This window comes from Kwoniella dendrophila, chromosome 5 (assembly GCF_036810415.1).
Source record: "Kwoniella dendrophila CBS 6074 chromosome 5, complete sequence".
NCBI lineage: Eukaryota > Fungi > Basidiomycota > Tremellomycetes > Tremellales > Cryptococcaceae > Kwoniella > Kwoniella dendrophila.
Genome location: NC_089480.1, coordinates 135,700 through 157,076, shown reverse-complemented (window position 1 = coordinate 157,076; position 21,377 = coordinate 135,700). Strand labels below are relative to the sequence as shown.

Genomic DNA, 21,377 nt, shown 5'->3' with positions numbered 1-21,377 from the left:
GTATGTAACTCATGTCATGTAGGCAGACAATAACAGTCCGGAAATAAGCTGGACCTAGCGATATTTTGTATCATAGCTCGGATCCTATTGTAACAATTCGATTCATAGTTACTACATAAACTTCTTACGCTTCATGACATTCTAATCTCGTTGTCAATCAAAGATCCCACTGTGAATTACCTGTGATCAGATCGTTTACTTTTGATCTTTTGGAGTTGGATCGACACCAGCTTGAACTGCAGCAGCTGTGAATTTCTTTCTTAATTCATTGATTTTACCAAAGAAACCATCTTCACCAGTTGTATTTGGTTCAGCATCCCATTCTTCATCGTGTCTGATGTCAAGATTGCAGTATTAGCTCAAGTCTTAACAGTGAGTGGGATTTTGAGAAATTGATTAAGTGTGACTTACCGTAAGATCAAATTGGATTTTGGATCAACGTGGAAAGTAACTAATGAGTTGACTAATTTTGAACCGGTTGGTTTCATATGGTACAATTGTGATAATACAATTTGAACTGAAGGTGGTTTCTAAAAGGCAGAATTAAGTAGTCAGCTTACTGCGTTTTGATATGATAGATTGCTGTATGAGTTCTGATACGGAAGTCTGACTCTTTATGATGTTCCTTTAATAAGAGAAATATAGATGAATATCATTTCAAAAAGAAAAAAAACTTACGACTTCTGGGTTATCGAGGAATTTCAAACCTTTGGTTTCTGATTTAGAAAAGATTCTTGGCATACCGTTGAATTGTGATTTCTGAGGTTTTACATTCAAATTATTGATGATCAAATATCAGTTAAATGTCCCATCGTAGTATCATACTAGATGATAGAGAAAGGGAAAAGAAGGAGATTAAGAGGGGGATGGATTTGACGGTAAAAAGGCCAAAATCTTTTGAATTTGTTAGGCTTAAACTCACAACAGCATCTAAACCTTTAGCTAAACCGATTGGATCATGAAATTGAGCAGATTCATCATATCTTGCATAAGCTGATGAAACAGGATTTAATTGATATAATTGTAAAACGTCATCAACTAAAGCTTTTTCTTCTGATGTAGGTTGTCTTTCTTTAAATCCAAAATTTGGTACTTGATCAGTTGATGATGAATCAGGAATGGGTGCTTGGAATGAAGTAGAGTTTGATGGGTTTGATGATGACATTCTAACGAAAACTTGTGAAGGTGTTTTAGGTATAGATTTAAGTAATGAGATATTTGAAGTTATTATTGATTTATTTGATAATTGTCTTGTAAATGACATTTCAATCTTAAGTAGGATAGAAATAAAGTGAAATAGATGCATTTATCCTTTGGATACTCTATATTATATATACAAAACTATTCCATTCTCACTACTGTATACTATAGTCACAGCACCATGATTCCAGCGATACGTACTCGCCATCGATCGAATAAAGTTATAAAATTTCCTTTCATACGATGATGTATCCCTCCTGCCTTTCCTCTGCTAATCTTGTTACGCTAAATCCAAATCAGTCACATAATAATCGTACAACAATCTTAATCGCACGTTTGGATCAAGCACGACTTGTAAGTGTTCCACTTTATCACTCTACAGGTTATATTCCAATTCACCTTTGTAAAGATATGCGGGGTAAATGGTAAATGACCGAAGAAAGGGTACGTCACAGGCACGATCGTCGATCCACAGTACAGTTACTGTAACTGCAATTCGATGGGATATACTGTAGATGTGGCAGTCCAATCGATAACAAAGTAAAAGGGGTATGCATAGATTACTGTATGTTATCGCGAGATTACTCAATTATCTTTTAAAAAAGTAAAAACCATTTGATGTATGTAGGTTTATTATATACACATATATGTATGATAGTGAAGTGTATTCACATATGAAAGACTGAATACCAGTTCAATCCAGTTCAGTTGAGCTTTACCACAGTGAATCTATCGTATCTTCTTTCAAACATATTCACCTCTATGTCTGATCTCTTCACTTTCTGAAACTTTTAAATACCTTTCCAATTCCCATTCTTCAACACCTTCACCTGTAGTCATAGTATGTATTGTATGTTCACTTTTATTACTTGTACTAATTTGTTTTCGATGTAAAAATTGATTTTTACTTTCTTCATATTCAATATAAGTTGAATTTCCAATATATTGATAATGACTATTATCATTAGTATAACTATCATCTTGATCGATATCTATCTCATCATTACTAGTCGACGCCGATGATTTTTCTAATTGAAAGAAATATTCTGGACTTTGTTTTACCATATTACCCATACCCATACTCATACCCATACTGAAATCTTGATCATGCTGATCTTGAAATCTTGATTTACCATTAATACCATAATCATTTTCCATTCCTTCATGAGAATCGCTACTACTTAAATGACTATTATATGAAGTATGATTTGAATTTGGTGGTAGAGGAATCGTAAAATCGGGTAAATTATCTCTATTTATCGTTTTTGTTTGATTGTCAAGATGATATTCGTGTTGATAAGAGGATGAAGTTGGTGTACCGAAAGTACCTAAATTTTCGTCAAAATGACTTTCACTTGTACCTAAATTAAGTCTTATTTTACGATCAATTTCACCAGAAGGTTTAGGTTCAGGAAATGGTATTGGCCAAATAGTATCCATATGGGTAGTAGAGGTAGCAGGTTTTGATGATTTGAATCTTTTCATTATACCTAAAGGATTTTTACTTGATGCTTTACCTATTGGTATCGAACGATTTTCAGGTGGAGGAGCAGGTAATCCCATCGAATTGATATTCTTCATTGATAACGGTTCTGGTTTTTCCGTTGGTGATACTCCTTTATTAAACTTAAATTGCTCTGTTGATTTTTTAGATCTTAATTTGCTTGAACCTATAGTAGCCGAAGACGATGGCGGATTTTTAATATTTACAGGTGAACCTAAGTGGAAACCTAATAAGGTCTTCTTTGTTGAATCAATTGTCAAACCTGCAGGACGAGGTTTAGTATTTGAGATAGACATAGTCGGTGTAGAACTTTGGTTAGGTTGGAATGGTGAACCTAATTGACATTGTAATTGATTTTTAGTTAATGAATCTAATGTTTGTTGAATTACAACTTGTGCTTGTGTTGGCTTTGTAGTTGATTTTGAAATTGGTGTAAATATTTCTTGTGATCTATTAATTTCTAATGAATTTTCATTATTATTTGAGTTATCTAGTTCTGGTAAATTAGTATCAGTCGATGGTAACATCATAATATCACCTGATAACAATGATTCTTCTTCTTCAAATTTGATTACACCTCGATCCATTACTGTATCATTACTGATGTTATTAGCAAGATGCTGATTTCTAGTATCTGAATCAATATAAAACGTTTCTCTTTTTGGTGTAATTGGTGCTTTTCTAGGTAATTCATTTAAGAATTTTGAAGGTGATACATCATTTTGTAATTTTGGTTGACCTATAGAAGATTTTGGTGTTCTAGTAGATGTTTTTGGTGTTGTTGAAAAACAATCAGGTACATGATTATCATCTTCATATCTTGATGGTTTAGGTAAACCAGTTGGAAATGGTACAGGTGGTTGTATCTCATTTGAATCATGAGCGAATGGATTATTAGGATAATGAGCAGATGATTTAAATGAACGTAATGTCGTATTTGATGATTTTTTAGTTAAAGCTGAACGTAAAGTTGATAAAGATGACTTTTTAGGTATAGTTCTATCTTCTATAGCAGGTGGTAATGGTAAGTCAGACGTGGGTAAAGGCATAGGAGGCGGTAAAGGTGGTTCATTTTTGGGTAAAGATCTGGGAGGAGGTCTGACATATAACGAGGATATTAGCCATACATCATATCTCTTTCATGAAACGCGTTACTGTAGATGATGGTAAAAGAGATACTGTTATGATCAACTTACAAAGATTGTTTACTTTTCTTTGGAGTTAAACCTAATCTTTTAACTAAACCATTCATCATTCTTCTACTTCTACCTGGTGTAACTGGTATTTGCGACGGTATAGGTGGAACATCAGGTATGTTATTATTTGCACTTTCTATATCAATTTCCATTCTACTTTCTGATCTTTCAGTATCTTGTGATTTTCTTGACTTATTTCTCGTTGATCTAACAATAGTTAATTTTGATCTTGTAGTTTCACTTGATTTTCTAGGTTTTCCAGATATTTTGTGACTTTCTTCTTCTTCCTCTTCATGAATATCGATATTTTCAAGGTTAAGGTTAGGAGAACCTTCAGTTGAAGATGACCATCTTGATTTCAATCCTGTATTATAACTATTATAACTCATTTTTTTATTGTTTGGTGTTATACTAACTTTTAAATTACGCATTACATTATCTAAAGCTCTTTCTACACCATTATCTATACCAACTGATTTTAATTTTTTAGGTGATACTGATGATGGTGTTGTATGTATAATTGATGATCTCCTACGTCTTGTTGGTGTCGTCATCAATCCTCCACTGTTATTACTTGTACCGCTATATGATGTAGGTGGAACTGAATGTTGATTATCAAGTTTACTTGGTGATCGATATTGATGTTGATATTGACGTTGTTGTTGTTGTTGAGAGTAAGACATCTTAGGTGGTGAGGGAAAAATAGTTGATGTAGGTGATGGTATAGGAACGATATTTGGTATTAATCCTGAAGTAAACTGTGTTGAACAGATATATATATATTATCATTCAAATCATTAAAATACCTATGCTTGAAAATAGAATGGTAATTGAAAGGCGGTATACCATTTAAACTTACAAGACCAGAATAACCATCATTAGGTGTTAAGCTCTCACCACTAAATCTAGGACGAGATTCATTAGTTTGCTGCTGTGGTTGGGGTTGATCAAACATGAATGTTGATGAAGATGTTGGAATTGGTATTGATATTAAACCTTTTGCTTGAGACCTTTTATGTCGAAGTGGGTGTGTACTGGAATTAGCCATTTCTGGAAAAGAGTAAAAAGTTGCAAGGCTAATAAGTAGAAATCGATGGTATATATACCAACCAGTATGAAACGTAGTAATGGGATGATATCACTTGAATGAGTAAGATAGATGAATGGATCGATTAGTACGTTAGTGTACTGAAAAGGGTTGAATTATCAACAACTCTGGTCTAAATTGAACAACCAACATCCCTACCATTCAAGTCTAGAATGAGTAATAACGAGGATGTAGATTATCATTCAACCAACTGAGCACAGACCAAAGTAAACAACTTTCAACCCGAAACACAAAAATACCGATCAACTAGATATTTTTTTGCTGTTGTTACCGCATTTGTAATCTACCACCCTCCAAGGTATGTTTTGTATGCATCTTCTAGCTGTAGGTACCCTTTATTCAGTTGTCAGCAAAGTTCCAGGTCAATCTAGATCAGTAAAGGGTAAAAGAGAGATAGATGTTGAAAGCAGGAAAATGACAATGTTTCGAAATGAACAAGGAGAATTTCACCTAATTTCAGGGTTATCCCTCAACCATCAAACACACACACACACACACACACACATACCTTCGTTATCTAATCTTCTCCATCAAATCGCATTTCTGATGAGTGTACTCATGTATAGTTTGACTTCACTTGTTGGTTTTCATCTACGGCCATAGAAGGTATAAAACACCGCCTCTCGTCTGCTCGGCGCAGTTAAGTTACCTATCGCTCGGTTAGTACCAAGGTGGGGGACCACTTGGGAATCCCGGGTGCTGTAGTTTTTGTTTTGCTCGGTGTAGGAAGATGAGAGTTCTGATGGTCATTGCCTTGTGTTCAATCTTCGCTTTCCCAAATTTAAGCAAAACGTACGTTGGCATTGACCAATGTCCACTATCGCATATCTCTATGGCATCTTTCATGTATCTAGCAATTTTGACAACCTAAACTTCGATAACACCACAGACTACACCGTTCATCATAATTTCTAAACTTCCTTCATACTCCTTTTCTGCCCATTCATCTATTTCACTCAACCATTTGGACGCTGGCATATTTGGTCCTAAACGAGATGCTGTTCCAGGTACCATCTGATTCATATCTATCCGTTCAACAAACAACGTCAATTCCCATCATCCTCAATAATCTCGTGATTGCGATAAGATAAAGGATAACTTACCTATAGCAGACCAGTGAATTTTCATTCTTTCACCTTCATCCATTCTTAAAGTGATATATAAATCTTGTATATATTCATCTGCAGAAGTAGCCATTTTTATATGATGTCTCATCTTTTCTTGTGGTGGTGCTATATCAAATGGCCATTTTAAAACGGCAGCTTCAAATGCTAATGTTGGCCAAACTAAACCTTTCTGGAAAACGCACAATAAACCGTATCAGTCAAACTATATATTCAAATGCCAGAAAAAAGGGAACTTACAAAATCAAATCTTAATTTAACTTCTCTTTGACCATATGCCCAATTAACTTCCTGCGTAAAGAAACCCATACTTGGCCATTCAAAATTCTCTTGCTCTTGATCTTCAATTTCGATAGGAAATTTGTACGTATCTAAGAAGCTTGAAATTGGATATATCACATCCCAATCTGAATCATAATCTGTTAATTGAGTGTTGATAAATGTTGATTTTGGTTGACCGAATTTCTCATGAATGGAATTAACTATATTTGATTTTGGTCCTCGATCCATAAATGCTATATGTCCTGTGTGTTCTGATGAAGTGTGCTATTGAATATCAGAAACAGGTCAGCTTGTTCCAGAACAGGTATTATATACAAGTGATTTCGCAGACGATATGCTCAGTGAACAAAGACTCACGTTGTACAAGTATTGTATACCAACTCGTTTAGGATGCATCTCATCATATGGCCAATACCAAGGTCCTGCTAAGGCAGTCACGACCCAAGATAATATTATCGCTATTACTAGAACAACTTTCCGTTGAGATGATCTGGATACTCGGTGGAAAAGGGGTATGAAAGTAGGGAAGAATATTAAAGCCGATAGCGATGAAATAGTCGCGATGATATATTCTGCTGGTGCGTCCTGCAAAGAGATATAAATCAGTCTGTGTATTCCCTCATTTCCCGAGATTTCACTCACTTTGCCCATTCGTCCAGCTAAAGGAGTGAAGATATCCATAGTCTTAAAAAATACCCATGATTAGCTACTTCTCCTCTACCACTACGGTTTGAAATAGCCCTACTTACAGTGGTAATAGCTTCCACAGCCAAAGCAGTACATCCAACAAGGGGTACTAAGTATGTACTTTTAATTTTCATACCTTCAACTTTTCTTCCAATCGATAATTTGGCAAATTCATTAAACAATCCACCGATCAACAATAATCCAGCGAGGAAAGAGAATAAATAAGCTGATCTGATTCCAGCAAGCTGTAAAACCAACATCAAAGTAGCTATGAAGAGAGTCTGTGCAGCGTAATGTGCGGATTCTAGTTGAGTTCTTGAAACTGGTGAAAGTGCTTTCGATGATAATAGTTGTACAGTGAAATGACCTATAAATCCTGCTGGACCATATATCAATAGTGGTAAATGTTCATGTCTGAACCTGTAATGATTCAATTGAATCATCAGCTCCGCATCTAATACATACCGCCAAAATTACTACACACCATATTTGAGCTTTCCCACTCAATGACAAGATTGCAGCAAGAATATTAGCAGATAGTGCGCCTCCGACTAAACCCAAAGGTGTTCCTATCAAAGCAATCACAAAAGCCTTCCATCTTTTCTTGCTTAACTGTCTTAACGATAATGCCACTGCTAACGCAGCTAAAGACATGTATACACTAGTCGCAGCATCCATAGACCAATAAATAAAGATTTGGTCGAATAGTGAAAAGTATACCATATCAGGCGGAGAGAATTCTTCACTCTGTAATAGTGGTGACTGGGGAGAAGTCAAATGATCAAGAATAGATATTATATTGTTGGCGAAATGTTGAGCTGATCCAGTTTCGATATATTTGATAGAGTCTCTATTACTGCGAGTGAGCTATATGTCTTAAAGATCCACCTTGTGGAGAACTCACTTTTTGGTATGGTAGAAATAACTATGTCCGACGGTGGCCATCTACAGAATAGATGTAAAGTTAGTGCAAGCTCATTAACTAATGTTCAGTGAGCCAACTTACGTCCAGTCCAGATACGCCTAAATACTTCTCGAACTGTACAAAATCGGTACTTTACCATATAATTCAGCTCAACTCATACACATTGTTTCGGTATGCAAACGACCTACTCTGACATCAGAATACCCGAAGAAAATACATCGGCAGCAACGACGGTCCCTCTTGGGCTATAAAGGGATCAGTCCCGCTGTTCAGTGAACTGTAGGATCCTGTACTTACTGAGCTGCGTGGGAATAAGCTTCTATCATCTCTTTACTAGTGGCTTGAAACAGTAAAGCACCACCGGTGGTTCCAGCAGCTAAAGATTCTGTTAGTCCATCTAGTCCATTGGTGATAACAAGAAATCTTACCTTCAAGATTCATCACAGCACGAACTCTACGATATACCCGTCAGCTTCCGATCTGGTAAATGGGAATCATATGTACTCACTGGTGTCTGGATGGATGCTGAGTAGAGTAGAGGTGTGAACCATCCTGTAAAGTTTCTACCTTGTCAGTTCTTTCCTTCTAAGCGATAGCTTACCTTCTCCTCCATTCCACACTAATCAATGGTCAGCTATACGCACTGAACTATGTTAGGACCATATGTATAACTTACTAAATATGACAGAACCGTCAAATGGTTGATCGCGTTCTACCAAGACTCGAGCTACATCAAGCATGACTCCAACTCCCATACCATCACTAATGAAAAAAAGGGCCTTGAAAATCAATCTTCTAAAAATGATGAATGGTAATTGATGCATATGACTCACTCAGCGGCACCAGGTGCAGGTAAAGTAGAATCTATGTGAGATCCAAGTAATATGGCATCTTTCTTCGGTTTGGGAGCAGTTTCATTGTAAGAAGGTGGATTGAAAGCTGTTAATTTTAGTATGATATTGGTTATTCCGTTATATGCTTTTAAAACTTCATGATCTAAAATATCGAATCTGATAGACGAGGTGTTAGCACAACCCTATACCGGTTGAACATCGAGCAAAAGAGTATAAAAGATTGGAGAGAAGACTTAGAGGTCTTATTTGTAAGTATAAAGGTTCAGATCACTTACGAATGGAATCCAGAACCTTGTTGAACCCACCATTCACAATTCAATATTTTAGTTTGTTCACATCTATTAACTAATTTATGTACTTGATCTAAAACATATTGTTCACCTTGTATAGCTTCATGAGTACCAACAGTTCTATAACCTATATTTTCTAATGATTCTATATGACCTAAGATCGATTGTTCAGATACTTGTGGAATACCATTTGAATCGCTAAACAAGGATATATATAATCATAATCATGAAGAGAATCAGTTTTTCTTATATATTGATGAGCTTTGTCCGAACAGTAAAACTCACTAAGGTGATAAAACCTCTGGTAATTTATAATGTAATTTAGATAAATAAAATGGTAAAACGGTTAAAATAGGTAAAAACAATAACCAATTCCAAGTTGATGTTCTTTCTACTATAGGATCTTCTTTAGATGGATCCACTCGTACTGGCTTGACTATAATTGGAGTTGTTATTGGTTCATTGTGAGAATCGATTTCTTCACCATTGGCAGACTTGCCATTTGATATTGGTGTATCGACTGTCATTTAGAACATGTATCTCTGTATCTACTACCTGTTGACGCAACGAAAAGATAAAATTTGGTGAATGCGAACAGGTAATCAGGTGGCAACAAGGATGTGGACCGTCACCTATATACACAATGAGTATACTGATAAAAGTTGGACAAAAGACAAAAAGCATATTGATTATATCAGGTGGTATTGACACTTTTGCACTTTTTGCTGGCAAACAAGCGTACGTTGACATCATCGATACTCTCAAACCTTAATTAGGCTAAGCTTTTTTAAGTAGCGAGATAAATATACTGCATCTTTCCTCTTATCTCCTTTCAAACGCTCAATTTTAGCTCACACATCTTTCTTTGCATATCAATTTTGACATATATGAGGTAAAAGTGTTATCGATCGTCTCAGCCTTCTATTTTCATGCATGCTCCTACATGAGTGAGGTGTGAAATAGTCCTGCATTGCCTAAAATCACAAAGGTTACTACTTCTCTCGGTAAGTTTGCCTTATCGCCCGGTCTAGTATAGGCGGCCATCACCGCTTCATAAGGCTTAGTCGAAATCCTGGACGATCTATTAGGTCACGTATATGTAGGTAGATTGATGAATATTTCACCTTTTTTGACTTGACACCTCTAGGTAGTCTGACTAAGTGACAAGCCAAGGAAAGATCAGTGATCAGTATGGAGAAATACTCTAAATGGCGAGTAAGTAGAGTTGAAACCATATATAGGAAACCAGATTGAGTTACAGTTGACCGTTGTTGATAGGACCCAGGAACGGGTATTCAAGTGAGTTTCTTGGAACTCTCCAAAAAGTACCAAGAGAACCAAACCTAATGATAATGTCCACAATAGCCTTTCCTACCTATAGTACCTCCTCGAACGGTCTCACCAGTATTCATAGCTTTGCTAGGCCCTTTTAGCTTAGTCCATTCAATAGGTAGAACAATCTTATTGGGTATAGTGGCTTTACTTCATGTTATTTTGGTTGATGGAATATGTCTCGTTTTCGTAAGCATTTTGAACGTGTTCGTATCTGGGACATCTACTGACAATATACCTATTGATAGATACCTATTCCACCTTTATACAGGCTGGTTTCCTCAGCGTTAACAGCATTGACATGTAGATTAGCATTGGTTCTAATGGGTTATTGGTGGATTACAACTGATATCTATTCACCCAAAAGGGGGTGAGTCATGATTCTGATTAAATGCATTCCAAATGCAGAGGAACCCTATTCTAATATAAGATTGACCTTTGATATTAAATCAATTTAGGAAGAATGGAGTTTCACAGATATCAAAAGTTTCACCTAAAAAAGGTGATTTGATGATTACGAATTGGACGAGTTATGTCGATGTTTTGTATTTAGCATTTAGGTAGGTTGGTGGATTTCCTTTCATACCTGCAAGAGCTGCTCAAAACTAGCTGTTATGATAAAATTTATTCATTTCTCAGTTTTATAAACATAGCTAACCTTGTTTTCTGATATTATAGACATAATCCTACTTTCCTCTTACCGATCTTTTCTGCCGAATCAACCAATTTGTCAACTACTCATAAAGGTAAAACAGGTAGACATACAGGAACAGGTTCAGCTCAAATTGCATCATCAACATCATTAAGTCAACCACCTTTGATTGGATACCAACCTATTTCATTAATTAATTTAATTGCTAAGACAGGTTCTTTACCTAGTACTTATCACGAATTACCAAAAGTTGGTACATACTATAAAACTTTGAGAGAAGCAAGACGTAAAGAAGGTAGACCAATCGTCATTTTCCCAGAAGGTACAACAAGTAATGGTAGATCCATTCTGAGGTTTGCTGAAGGTACTTTGGATGAAACCGATTTTACTGGTACTGGGAATGATCAAGGTTTAGTTTGGATTAAGTATATTAGGTGAGTAACGAGTTATAATCCAGGTATTATACGTTACAACTATTGTCTGGATACTGATTATGTTATGCACTGATTACAACCTTTTAGACATTCACCACCTACACCATTTTCAGCATCAGCAACATGTCCTTTACCTAACCCTATAAAACATTTGGTTACGTCAATGTTATACACACCAACACCATATCCAAATAGATCATTACATATTAGAACATTACATCCTTCTGCATCACCTTCTTCACCATCCTTTTTGCCTTCAGAAATACTAAACAATGCTCCAGGTGGATTAGATATCGCAGTTGGAAAAGATCATAAATCAGTTTGGAGAGAAAGTATCGCAACTGTTTTAGCTGAAACTGGTAGAATTAGAAGGACTAAAGGTATGGGTTGGGTTGAAAAGGGGACTTTCCTAGAATACTGGGCAAAGAGAAAGTGAAATTTATAGAATTGAACATGCAATTAACAGTACAAATACAAAAGTATTAGTACAAAGGATTGAAGCTCTCATTATTATCTTAAATCCTGATATCCATCTTGAATAACTTTTCTCGTAATATCTGATATATCAAATTCTGTCAATTCGTTTATTGACACCCATTTATAATTGAGATCTTGAAACTGATCCGAGCTAGAAGAAGGTGAATCTGTCTGACTCAAGTACTTCTCGTCGACTTCAGCTACAAAGTTGTATTGTTTACATATCTCTTGGTTAGGTGAGTTTGATATCCCACTTGGATATTCTATAGGTTTAATATCTTTCTTGATTGCTATTACATTGAGACCAGTCTGATGTTTGATAATTCTAGGTATCGATTCTAATAGAGTTTGATCTATTCCAAATTGACATTTACCATTTGGTATATCCCAGCTACTCTTACCGTTATCGGTTGATGAGTTATTCTGAACAAGTAATACTTGTTTCGTATCATTGATATCGGTTGATCTAGTTATAAAAGCACCTACATGAAGTGATTTACCGTGATTGGAAGGTAATTCGTTGAATCTAGATAGAGGTAAACAGAACCTTGTAACTGATTGATGTACCTTGAATGAATGTTTGATTGTTGGTTTGGTGGTTTTTTGACAGTTCATTGTCATTATACGCTCTTTATCCTCAATGTCCACATACGAGTATTTACCGATTTCCCAAGGGAAGTGCTCTATTCAACTTTGGTTGGAGTGATTGGCATCTTGAAAGCAAGTTATGATTTATAATCGTGCATATGTTCATTGTCTGAACCAAAGACAAAGGAGGACAAGATGTTTTATACTCATAAAAAAGCGCACTCGGGTGACCGAAGTTTGTTCGTTGAAGATTAAATTGATAAGATAGAACGATGATCATTACGTCATAGCAGATTGTATTCTATGTTTTCAACAATTCAGATATACATGAGATTCCTTCTGCATTTTATCATTTACTTTTTGATCTATCTATCTTATCTCTTCTGTTTTTTGATTTAATACCTTAGAAATTAACGATTGCATTGGTCAATACACTTCCAAGATGACACCAAAACTACGAGCTTCAATTTCTTCAGGTCCAGAAGGATATCCACCTAATAAACCAGTTCAAGTAAATTCAAATCAACCTACAAAATTTGAAACTAAAGGATTTTCAGGTAAATTATGGATATTCATTAAAGGTTATAATGGTGATTTAAAACAAGGTGATGGAAATGAATACTTCGGGGTTAAAGGAAGAGAGGGTATGAGTTATGGTATTATAGTAAAAGGTAAATTTAAAAATAAATCACCAACTAATTCAGATAAAATTGTTTTTGGAAATGTTTTTGAAAAATCAATAAAAGATAATTTACCTTGGGGTACAAGTATTGCAACTAGATTTATGTAGTAAGTTATCAGTCAATTTTTGGGGGATCTAAGGGGGAGTTTGTATTGTGTATTATATCACTAATTTGCGACGTGTAATTTTCTTAACTGTGACACAGCTTCATAGACCCAACAGTAGAAGCAGATATATATGCAGATAAACCATGGGCTTTATCACCTACTTTAGCAACTATGGCACATTTATCATTAAAATCGAAATCAAAAGCAGCAAAAGAAGATGATGATGATAAACCTTATGTTGATGAAGATAGTTTAGATTGGTTAAAAAAGAATGTAAAAGATGGTAAGTTTAGATAATATTATCATATCGCATCGTTTGTATTCTGATGATTTCAATCAAAGCTAATAATCATTACCTGACCTCTGATTAGCCGATGATATACCTTCTTATACAGATGAGAAATCACAAATTGCTGCAAGGAGGAAATGGTTTGGAAAAGCATCAAATAGGCAAGCAGTTGAGATAGACGCAGATACTGAAGTAGGTTTCGAATTTTGTAATGGATTATTAGGTGAGTGACTATGCAAGCATTCTTTTTCTTGCTTCTGCCTATGTTTTTATGTTAAACAAATCATTTTTGACACTTTTACTCTTCCCACATACAATACGTCAATATAGATTTCAATACATTATCAGCAACTTTACCATCACCATTTTCACTTCAAATACCTTTAATCAAATATTGGGATGGTCAACCAGTTACATATGTATGTCAAGATAAACCTTCTTCAAAAGATATTTCACCAGTTGGTATAAATGGTGATAATGGTCAATCTTATTGGAGTGTAGCTTTTGAAATTGTTGATGAGGAATTGAAAGCTAATTTACAGAAAAAAGGTGGGAAAGTTATTAGACCTGGTGGTGGTGTAGAGGAAGAAAGTGGCGAGGAGGGAAATAATGATGATATAGATTAAGGAAGTATAAGATAGACATTATAGATTGTAGACCTTTTGACTTTTTAGGAAGACTTTTATGATTTATGATAATCACTTAATGTTCATGTACTCATAGATATCATGTATATTCTTGTTCGTCTGTATTACAGTACTCACAAAATGCTGCGTCGTGCAGGATTTACTGTGAGGAATCGATTTGCATGATTGATACACCGTCACTAAGTCACTACTGATAAATTTTCGATTCTACGACTTGTCTTCTTCCCCTTACCTTACTCAGTCAGATTACTTCTTTTTGTTCGTCATCTGTCCATTCATCCACCTATAAATCTTTTTTACCTTCATTTTGTTTTTGTAATTGTTGTTTTTTAGCTTTTCTAATAGCTCTAATTCTGATATCTTTATGCATTTTATTGATAACGTTTATACCTGTAATTTCACTTAAATAACCTGCAAAACCAACTAAATAATCTAAAATTGCATGTGACCAAAATGGTGTTCTTTCATATGGTCTACCTTGTGAACCTCTAGGTTGACCAAATGATGATAAAGTTGATTTGACAAAGCTATTGGCTGTAGGTACTAATGCTGATGATCTACGGATTTTTGACATGTTTGATACCTAATCCGATGTAGAACAATAATCAATCAGCATATTCCTATATCACAAATATATATATATATATATATATATATATGTACGATGAATCAACTCACAACGAAAGCAGCTTGGACTAATTCAACTTCCACACCCTTATTTTCAACTTCTTTAGCTAAAGCTTTTGTCCAAGTTGATAATGCTGCTTTTGTACCTGAATAAGTTGCTAATAAAGGTGATGGAATTCTACCTGATAAAGAACCAATAGTTAAAATCAATGATTTTGGTGCTCCTCTTTTTGATGATCTGATTATCATTGATGGGATAACTGCTCTGGTAAGGTAAAGAGTCCAATTGATGTTCTGCAAATCATGAGTAGAAAGAAATTAGATCAGGATTTTCAGAATTAGACTCGATTTGTTTTTGGCAGGATTCAAGAGAAGCTAAGCAACGCGAGAAAGACTTACAGTTTCAACGATTTGGTTCATCTCACTTCTTTCAGTTTCGGCAAATGGTATAGGCATAACATGTGAAGCACCAACATTGTTGACTGAAATGAAAACGATGTTAGCACGATATAATCACCTTAGTTTGCGCATACATAGAATACAATGATGTATTCATACTCACTAAGAACACCAAGATCATTTGATTTAGCGAAAAGTTCAATTTGAGAAAGAGTTTCATCTCTTGCTGAACCGGGTTGAGCAACATCAACAACAAATGATTTAGTTTTTACACCATATTTACTTTCTACCAATACATCATTCCAAAAAGAAAAACAAGATTGTCAGTTGTCAAGTCAGCTTTGTTATGGTGATAACATCAAAAAGCGGACTAACCTAATTCTTGTGCAACTTCATCTAAAGCATTTTTTCGTCTACCAATTAAAACAATATTAAATTGTTTTTTAGCTAATTGTCTAGCAAATTCAATTCCAATTCCACCTGTACATCCAGTGACCAACGCCCAAGTTTTGTTAATACCATTTTTAGATTGATACTTTTTAACCTATTACAGGAAATCATAATAAATAATAAGCTAAGCGGATCTCATCCTGGTATTCATTTAAAAAGGTAAACAAAAAGGAAGACTATTAGCTCACATTTTTACCTGGAAGAACGATTAATTCAAGTAATAATCTAAAGAAAGATAGTGTATATCTAAGTAAAAAAGCTGCTCCAATCGTTGAAAGTATTATTGCTGGAAGAGGTACATCAAGAACTTAGTATACGAGAGTGATCTGGTCAGCTTCGCGTTGTCCAATTCTCATCATCCAATCACACTTACCGATTTGGTGACCAAACAAATGATAAGTGGGATGACCAGCCAGATGTGAATGAACGTGAATAGTATCAGCTACCATTTTTGAATGCTTCAGTAGTTATGGATGGCTACGAAGGATGAAGAAGTGTGATACTAGAGGTGAGGTAGAAGAGGTATTTATTCATCTTTCTCTGATCAGAAAAGTAAGCTCTACCGCTTCGTTGTTAAGTAAACTAGGAGTCAACATTTACGTAATTGGATTTACCCCGCGTCTTCCCCCGCAAGACATGCCTTTCGAGTTATCTTACTACTATCTTACTGTAACCTAGTCAACTTTGATGTGAAAAACATATACCTCTTACACACATGTACACACACAGTCTAGTCATCCTTGGATAAACCTTGTTTTTGCAGATCATTACATGATTGTATAAGTTACCCCAAAACACATTGAGCATGACACCGAGAATATACATTCGAAGAGATAGACAAACAATGATCTTTCTCTTCTACACACCCATCGATCTCAAGTCGTAAAACAACAGATCACAGTGTCTGTTTCCCTTCAAGCGTCGTCAAACAAGGATCAAAGCCTTATAGCGTTCCATTTCTAATCGTACTCCATTACGCACGTCCCTCCTCTGATAGGAATTTATCACACAGGAAGCACACAAACCACATGTCATCATTAATCAAAAAGAAACGTGATGAACCTTCTTCTACTTCTTCTTCTTCCTCTCAACCCTGTTCTAAGCGACCAACTCGATCTTCAGCTCGAATAGCAATTAAACAGCAACAGAAAGAAGAAGAAGAACAAATATTAAACCAGCTGGAGGAAAAAGCTTCTTCCTCATCTTCTGTTATTAAAACAGAATCGAAATCTAGTTCAAGTTCTAGGTCAAAAACAAGGGATAGAAACTCATCAACAATGAGTGCTCAACATCCTATAGTAATTGATGGATCAGATGGAGAAGAAGAAGTTGAATTCTTCTTTGCTTCTGATGGTGAAGGTGAAAATGATTTTTTGGAAGTTGATGATGATATTCAAGCAGCTATAACAGCATCTTTACAAGATCAAATCAAAGTTAAACCCAAACCTAAAATACCTACACCCATTTCACATTTCCCAAGTTTACCTTCACCTGCATTAACAGAAGAAATAAGTTTCGGAAGAGCAGGCTGGAAAAGGGATTTCAATATTGTAAAAGGGAAATGGGGCAAAGAAGGTACTATAGAAGGTTATGCTGGTATGTTAGGTACTATTAGAAGTAAGTTATCTCTTGCGTCTTTACAACGTGTTCAATACTTTATTTCGCCACCAGACCCTCTTTGCTTTCTCCCTTGATATGTCATCCTCCTTTAGATGTTTAATAGCTGATGAGAGAAACAGACATGAAATCCGGTGATACAGATGATTCCATCAATTTCAAGTTGGAATATGATGATATCGATGGGAGAGAACTCAAGTTCGAGCTGGACATGGTGTTCCAAGGTATATCCATTTCTCGACAGTCAGTGCTGAAGAAGCTAATTTCTCCCGGCTCTATAGACCTCAAGACTTATCCCGCTTCGTATAAGCTCGTCATCTTCTCACCAAACAATCTTCCTAAACGAGCGGAAACCTCTTTCTCTCGTTTCCACGAGGTGTACGATTTGGAGATCTCTTCTCTCCTCATCAAACTTGTTTATTCTTTGCAAGGGGACGATGAAGCTACCGGAGGAATACCACCAGATGTCGATGACGAGGTTACTGATGAAGACATGGGTGACGATATCGATCCTTGGGTTGATGATAACCTGGGAAGAGGCTTTGAGATGGCTAAGGGTTCTCAAGCGGATTTAGGTGCAGGATGGATACAACTTAAAGATCATTTCGAGCAAGCTAAGAAGTGGGGTTATAGACCTGGATTAACGAAAGTTTCTGATTTTTGGGTAAGTCCTTATCGTATGTTTACAGGCGCTGATAATCAGGTTATCTCATATTCTGTACCTCTTAAAAACTTGCCTATCGATCCGAACGTACTTGGTATGTGGGATGATGGTTTGGTTGATGCATGGAAACAAAACCAACGATTCACTCTTCTGATGAAAACTGAAACTTATCCACCTCACATGGATAAGATGGATTTCTGGCTTGGACTTCACCCAAAATGTGAGTTTTCTTTTAGCATGACTTTTGAGCTGATAAACGTGAAAGATAAACCCTCAAATGATTTAACGGTCGCTACTACAAGAGGTCACGGAATACCTGGATTTTACCTTTCAGCGCCATTGTTGAATTACCTTAAATCATTTGGAAGATGTTATAAGCTGAGAACTGCCTTTGGGTTGAATTGGACAACGGCAGATAAAATCGGAATGGACGAAGAGAAATCACGGCAAGTGTTCATGAATAATGAAATACCGAAAATAATCGGAGAAGAAGATAAGAACGATCCGGTTGCGAAAGGGTTGGAAAGTAATATACCTCTAGTAGCTTTCCATTGGGTACTTAGAAGGTTCTTAGAAGCTCCAAAGTATTGCTTGGTAAGTCACTATGAATATTGATATCGACAGGAGGCTGCAGGGAATTAACAGAGTAGCGCGGATTGCATCGGCTGGAGGAGGCGACCAACTTAGGGAATAGTGAATGAATTAAAAGTAGGACAGGAGAGATTGTGCAAAGCGAGAAGGACAATGTACGAATGGACAAAACAGGACAAAGGACACTGCATGCTGACGTTATAACAGAACTGTGGCCTTGAAGTCCATCTTCCATCCCTTCGACCCTATGTGTGCGATAAACCACTTTGTCTATACGGCTTCATGAGTCTTGGATTAGGTCCTTCGGTTGAGCATACAATCCTGACTCATCCAGCTGTGGTAGACGTCCTTCTATCGTTTGCTCATTGCGCGGCTTCTGGCGGCTCGTCAACCAGAATGGAATTGCCTCTTCACCTTCAGTAAGTAATATTTATACGTAATGTGGCTACGACTCGCTGATATCGCTTTAGTATCGAAGTACCCCCAGAATTTGGGATCCCACAATCTAAGCTTATAGACGATTTAACGGATGCCGATCAACGTAGAGCATTAGCTTGGCTCATCGAAAAGTTACCGAGAGTGTCTGAAATCAAAGCACATTTAGAATCGGGTGGAAAACTCAAAGCAATTGACGCTCCTATTGGATCAATTGGTGTTTTGAGATGGGTAGTGGGATCATGTAGAGCCTATTTAAAGGAAACTAAACCTGGAGAAGGTGTACAAGATATCAAATCTCAGAATGGTCATGGTTCTTTAGGTGATTTGAAACAATTTACCTTCGTTGTAGGATCGCCCGAACAGGAAAACAATTTCAAGAAAGAGGTGGAACTAGCTAAACAGGGCAACAAGAATTGTATAACGTATCCGTCGTTGTTAGCCTTTCATGGTGAGCGAATATTTTAGTCAAATCTACTATCATTCGATGGCTCAGAATTTCTCGCTTTTAGGATCCGCTGCCGAACGATGGCATAATATTCTGAGAACAGGACTAGATTTCTCGGAAACTATCAACGGGAGGGTGAGTTCTCAGATTGACCAGCCTGTGAAAGGAGATAATCTGATCGCTGAGACTTTAATACAGGCATACGGCAATGGAGTTTACTTCGCTTCAGACTCTGCGACATCGATGGGCACTTATGCTAGAGGAACCAGCTGTATGAGGGATAATGCCGATTTCAAAATGTCCAAAGCCACTGCTTTGGTAGAATTAGGTAAGTCGTTGAAGTCCCCATCAACCCATCGCCTTTGTGGGAAGCCACCTTTTGCCACGAAGTGAACAGGACGAAGAACAGCTTACATATGTTTTTACTCCCTTATCAGTGAACGTACCAAGCACATTTGTTTCATGCAATCCGTTTTATGTTGGTAAGCTGCATTTAAGACTCATGGATGAAAGTCTTCCTGTGCTTGGTTTTGGCCGTTACTGATGAACCCGCAACTTCTTAGTAAATAATGTCAAGCAAATCAAACCTTTCCTTCTCTTGGTTCAAGGTACCGATATGATGGAGGTTTCTGAAGACGCAGAGGAAGAGAGAGCCAGGCAAGCTAAAGCAGCGAAGGGAGAAATGTTCGTTCACGATCCACATTTAGCGAGAAAACCGATGTTCGTCAACAGCTCCTTGGCTGTGGTGAGTCTTTCCCTCATCGTTATATATCTTTTGTTTACTTGGACCTGACATGGAATACACAGAGAATGCCAGAAAAATTGAAGCGTGTCGCTTTCACCGATAAAGATCCAGATGACGAAACGGATCACGATATACTTTATCCACCGCCTCCACTCTCGAAGACCAAGATATACTTCAAGCCTTCACCACAGAGTCGATACGACAAACTCGAGCGGTTACCTCCTCCGACCGAAACAAGTGTAGTGGCAAGTAAAGCGTTAGGGAAGGAGTTCAAAGCTGTCGTTAAAGCTCAAGACAACGGCGAACTGCCATTCTGGGTCAATCCCGATACTGATAGGTAAGAGGTTTAAATCTACTACATTAGTCTCGATGTGGTGCTAAATTTGCAAGAATCTTTGTGTCATAGTCTGTATTGCTGGACACTCGAATTACACACTTTCCCGAACGATTCTCAGCTTTACAAGGAAATGAAAAAGCATAACATCTCGTCGATTATTGCTGAATTAAGATTTCCTGCATCTTTCCCGCATTCTCCTCCTTTTATGAGGATCCTACATCCGAGAATGTTGCCTTTCATCAGTGGTGGCGGGGGTAATATTACAGCAGGTGGGAGTGTTTGTAACGAACTTATGACTTCTACTGGTTGGAATCCCGCTTTCTGTACAGAAGCAGTAGTCAGAGAAGTTATGGTGGGTCATCCATTTCTTTTGTATTTACCTATACCCACGTCTTGCTGATATTTTCGGGTTTAGACCAATATGACCGAAGCTACACCTCCTGCTAGATTAGACTCGAGAAATTGGAATACACCTTATACAATGAGAGAAGCTGTAGAAGCTTATAAGAGAGTGGCTCTTGCTCACGTGAGTTTGCTCTTGTGTCTGTACCGGTTTAAGATTTTGCTATTGACATTTGACATGACATATCACACATTTTAGGGCTGGCAAGTGCCTAAAGATTTCGATCGATTGACTTGATATGGAAGCATGATCAAGAATTGGCATGGTGAAACCTGCCGTTCAC

At 36.7% G+C, this 21,377-nt stretch overlaps 8 protein-coding genes and 1 non-coding gene across 9 annotated transcripts; 4 read left to right on the top strand and 5 right to left on the bottom strand.

Moving 5' to 3' along the window:
• Positions 1–195: 195 nt before the first annotated feature.
• L201_003903 (uncharacterized protein) lies at positions 196–1,264 on the bottom strand (the record flags this gene model as incomplete). Its single annotated transcript, XM_066219653.1, has 4 exons — positions 196–334; positions 412–530; positions 679–759; positions 923–1,264. 4 exons carry the CDS (start codon positions 1,262–1,264, stop codon positions 196–198), a joined length of 681 nt encoding a protein of 226 aa, XP_066075750.1.
• A 680-nt stretch (positions 1,265–1,944) lies between these two features.
• On the bottom strand, positions 1,945–4,948 carry L201_003902 (uncharacterized protein; the record flags this gene model as incomplete). Its single annotated transcript, XM_066219652.1, has 3 exons — positions 1,945–3,802; positions 3,901–4,658; positions 4,760–4,948. The coding sequence occupies 3 exons, from the start codon at positions 4,946–4,948 to the stop codon at positions 1,945–1,947; spliced, it is 2,805 nt and encodes a 934-aa protein (XP_066075749.1).
• Positions 4,949–5,600: 652 nt separating this feature from the next.
• L201_003901 lies at positions 5,601–5,715 on the top strand. The gene has a single exon (XR_010725554.1). It is a non-coding gene; the product is annotated as a 5S ribosomal RNA (ribosomal RNA).
• A 160-nt stretch (positions 5,716–5,875) lies between these two features.
• On the bottom strand, positions 5,876–9,697 carry L201_003900 (uncharacterized protein; the record flags this gene model as incomplete). The annotated part of the gene is made up of 18 exons (XM_066219651.1): positions 5,876–6,033; positions 6,112–6,304; positions 6,373–6,678; positions 6,772–6,999; positions 7,057–7,098; positions 7,164–7,521; positions 7,586–7,951; positions 8,006–8,046; positions 8,108–8,156; positions 8,215–8,271; positions 8,324–8,402; positions 8,455–8,480; positions 8,535–8,540; positions 8,594–8,645; positions 8,703–8,788; positions 8,860–9,036; positions 9,156–9,368; positions 9,456–9,697. 18 exons carry the CDS (start codon positions 9,695–9,697, stop codon positions 5,876–5,878), a joined length of 2,679 nt encoding a protein of 892 aa, XP_066075748.1.
• A 664-nt stretch (positions 9,698–10,361) lies between these two features.
• On the top strand, positions 10,362–12,024 carry L201_003899 (uncharacterized protein; the record flags this gene model as incomplete). Its single annotated transcript, XM_066219650.1, has 7 exons — positions 10,362–10,385; positions 10,449–10,469; positions 10,536–10,691; positions 10,751–10,872; positions 10,961–11,062; positions 11,181–11,588; positions 11,676–12,024. The coding sequence occupies 7 exons, from the start codon at positions 10,362–10,364 to the stop codon at positions 12,022–12,024; spliced, it is 1,182 nt and encodes a 393-aa protein (XP_066075747.1).
• Positions 12,025–12,098: 74 nt separating this feature from the next.
• L201_003898 (uncharacterized protein) lies at positions 12,099–12,680 on the bottom strand (the record flags this gene model as incomplete). Its single annotated transcript, XM_066219649.1, has 1 exon — positions 12,099–12,680. One exon carries the CDS (start codon positions 12,678–12,680, stop codon positions 12,099–12,101), a length of 582 nt encoding a protein of 193 aa, XP_066075746.1.
• A 415-nt stretch (positions 12,681–13,095) lies between these two features.
• Positions 13,096–14,357, top strand: L201_003897 (uncharacterized protein; the record flags this gene model as incomplete). Its single annotated transcript, XM_066219648.1, has 4 exons — positions 13,096–13,442; positions 13,541–13,725; positions 13,814–13,954; positions 14,062–14,357. 4 exons carry the CDS (start codon positions 13,096–13,098, stop codon positions 14,355–14,357), a joined length of 969 nt encoding a protein of 322 aa, XP_066075745.1.
• A 304-nt stretch (positions 14,358–14,661) lies between these two features.
• Positions 14,662–16,303, bottom strand: L201_003896 (uncharacterized protein; the record flags this gene model as incomplete). Its single annotated transcript, XM_066219647.1, has 7 exons — positions 14,662–14,961; positions 15,057–15,299; positions 15,405–15,487; positions 15,568–15,690; positions 15,780–15,948; positions 16,043–16,161; positions 16,228–16,303. 7 exons carry the CDS (start codon positions 16,301–16,303, stop codon positions 14,662–14,664), a joined length of 1,113 nt encoding a protein of 370 aa, XP_066075744.1.
• A 579-nt stretch (positions 16,304–16,882) lies between these two features.
• On the top strand, positions 16,883–21,331 carry L201_003895 (uncharacterized protein; the record flags this gene model as incomplete). Its single annotated transcript, XM_066219646.1, has 14 exons — positions 16,883–17,471; positions 17,594–17,695; positions 17,753–18,355; positions 18,401–18,729; positions 18,934–19,145; positions 19,197–19,612; positions 19,674–19,744; positions 19,808–19,937; positions 20,047–20,091; positions 20,173–20,354; positions 20,417–20,691; positions 20,761–21,043; positions 21,107–21,217; positions 21,293–21,331. The coding sequence occupies 14 exons, from the start codon at positions 16,883–16,885 to the stop codon at positions 21,329–21,331; spliced, it is 3,387 nt and encodes a 1,128-aa protein (XP_066075743.1).
• Between the last annotated feature and the right edge of the window lie 46 nt (positions 21,332–21,377).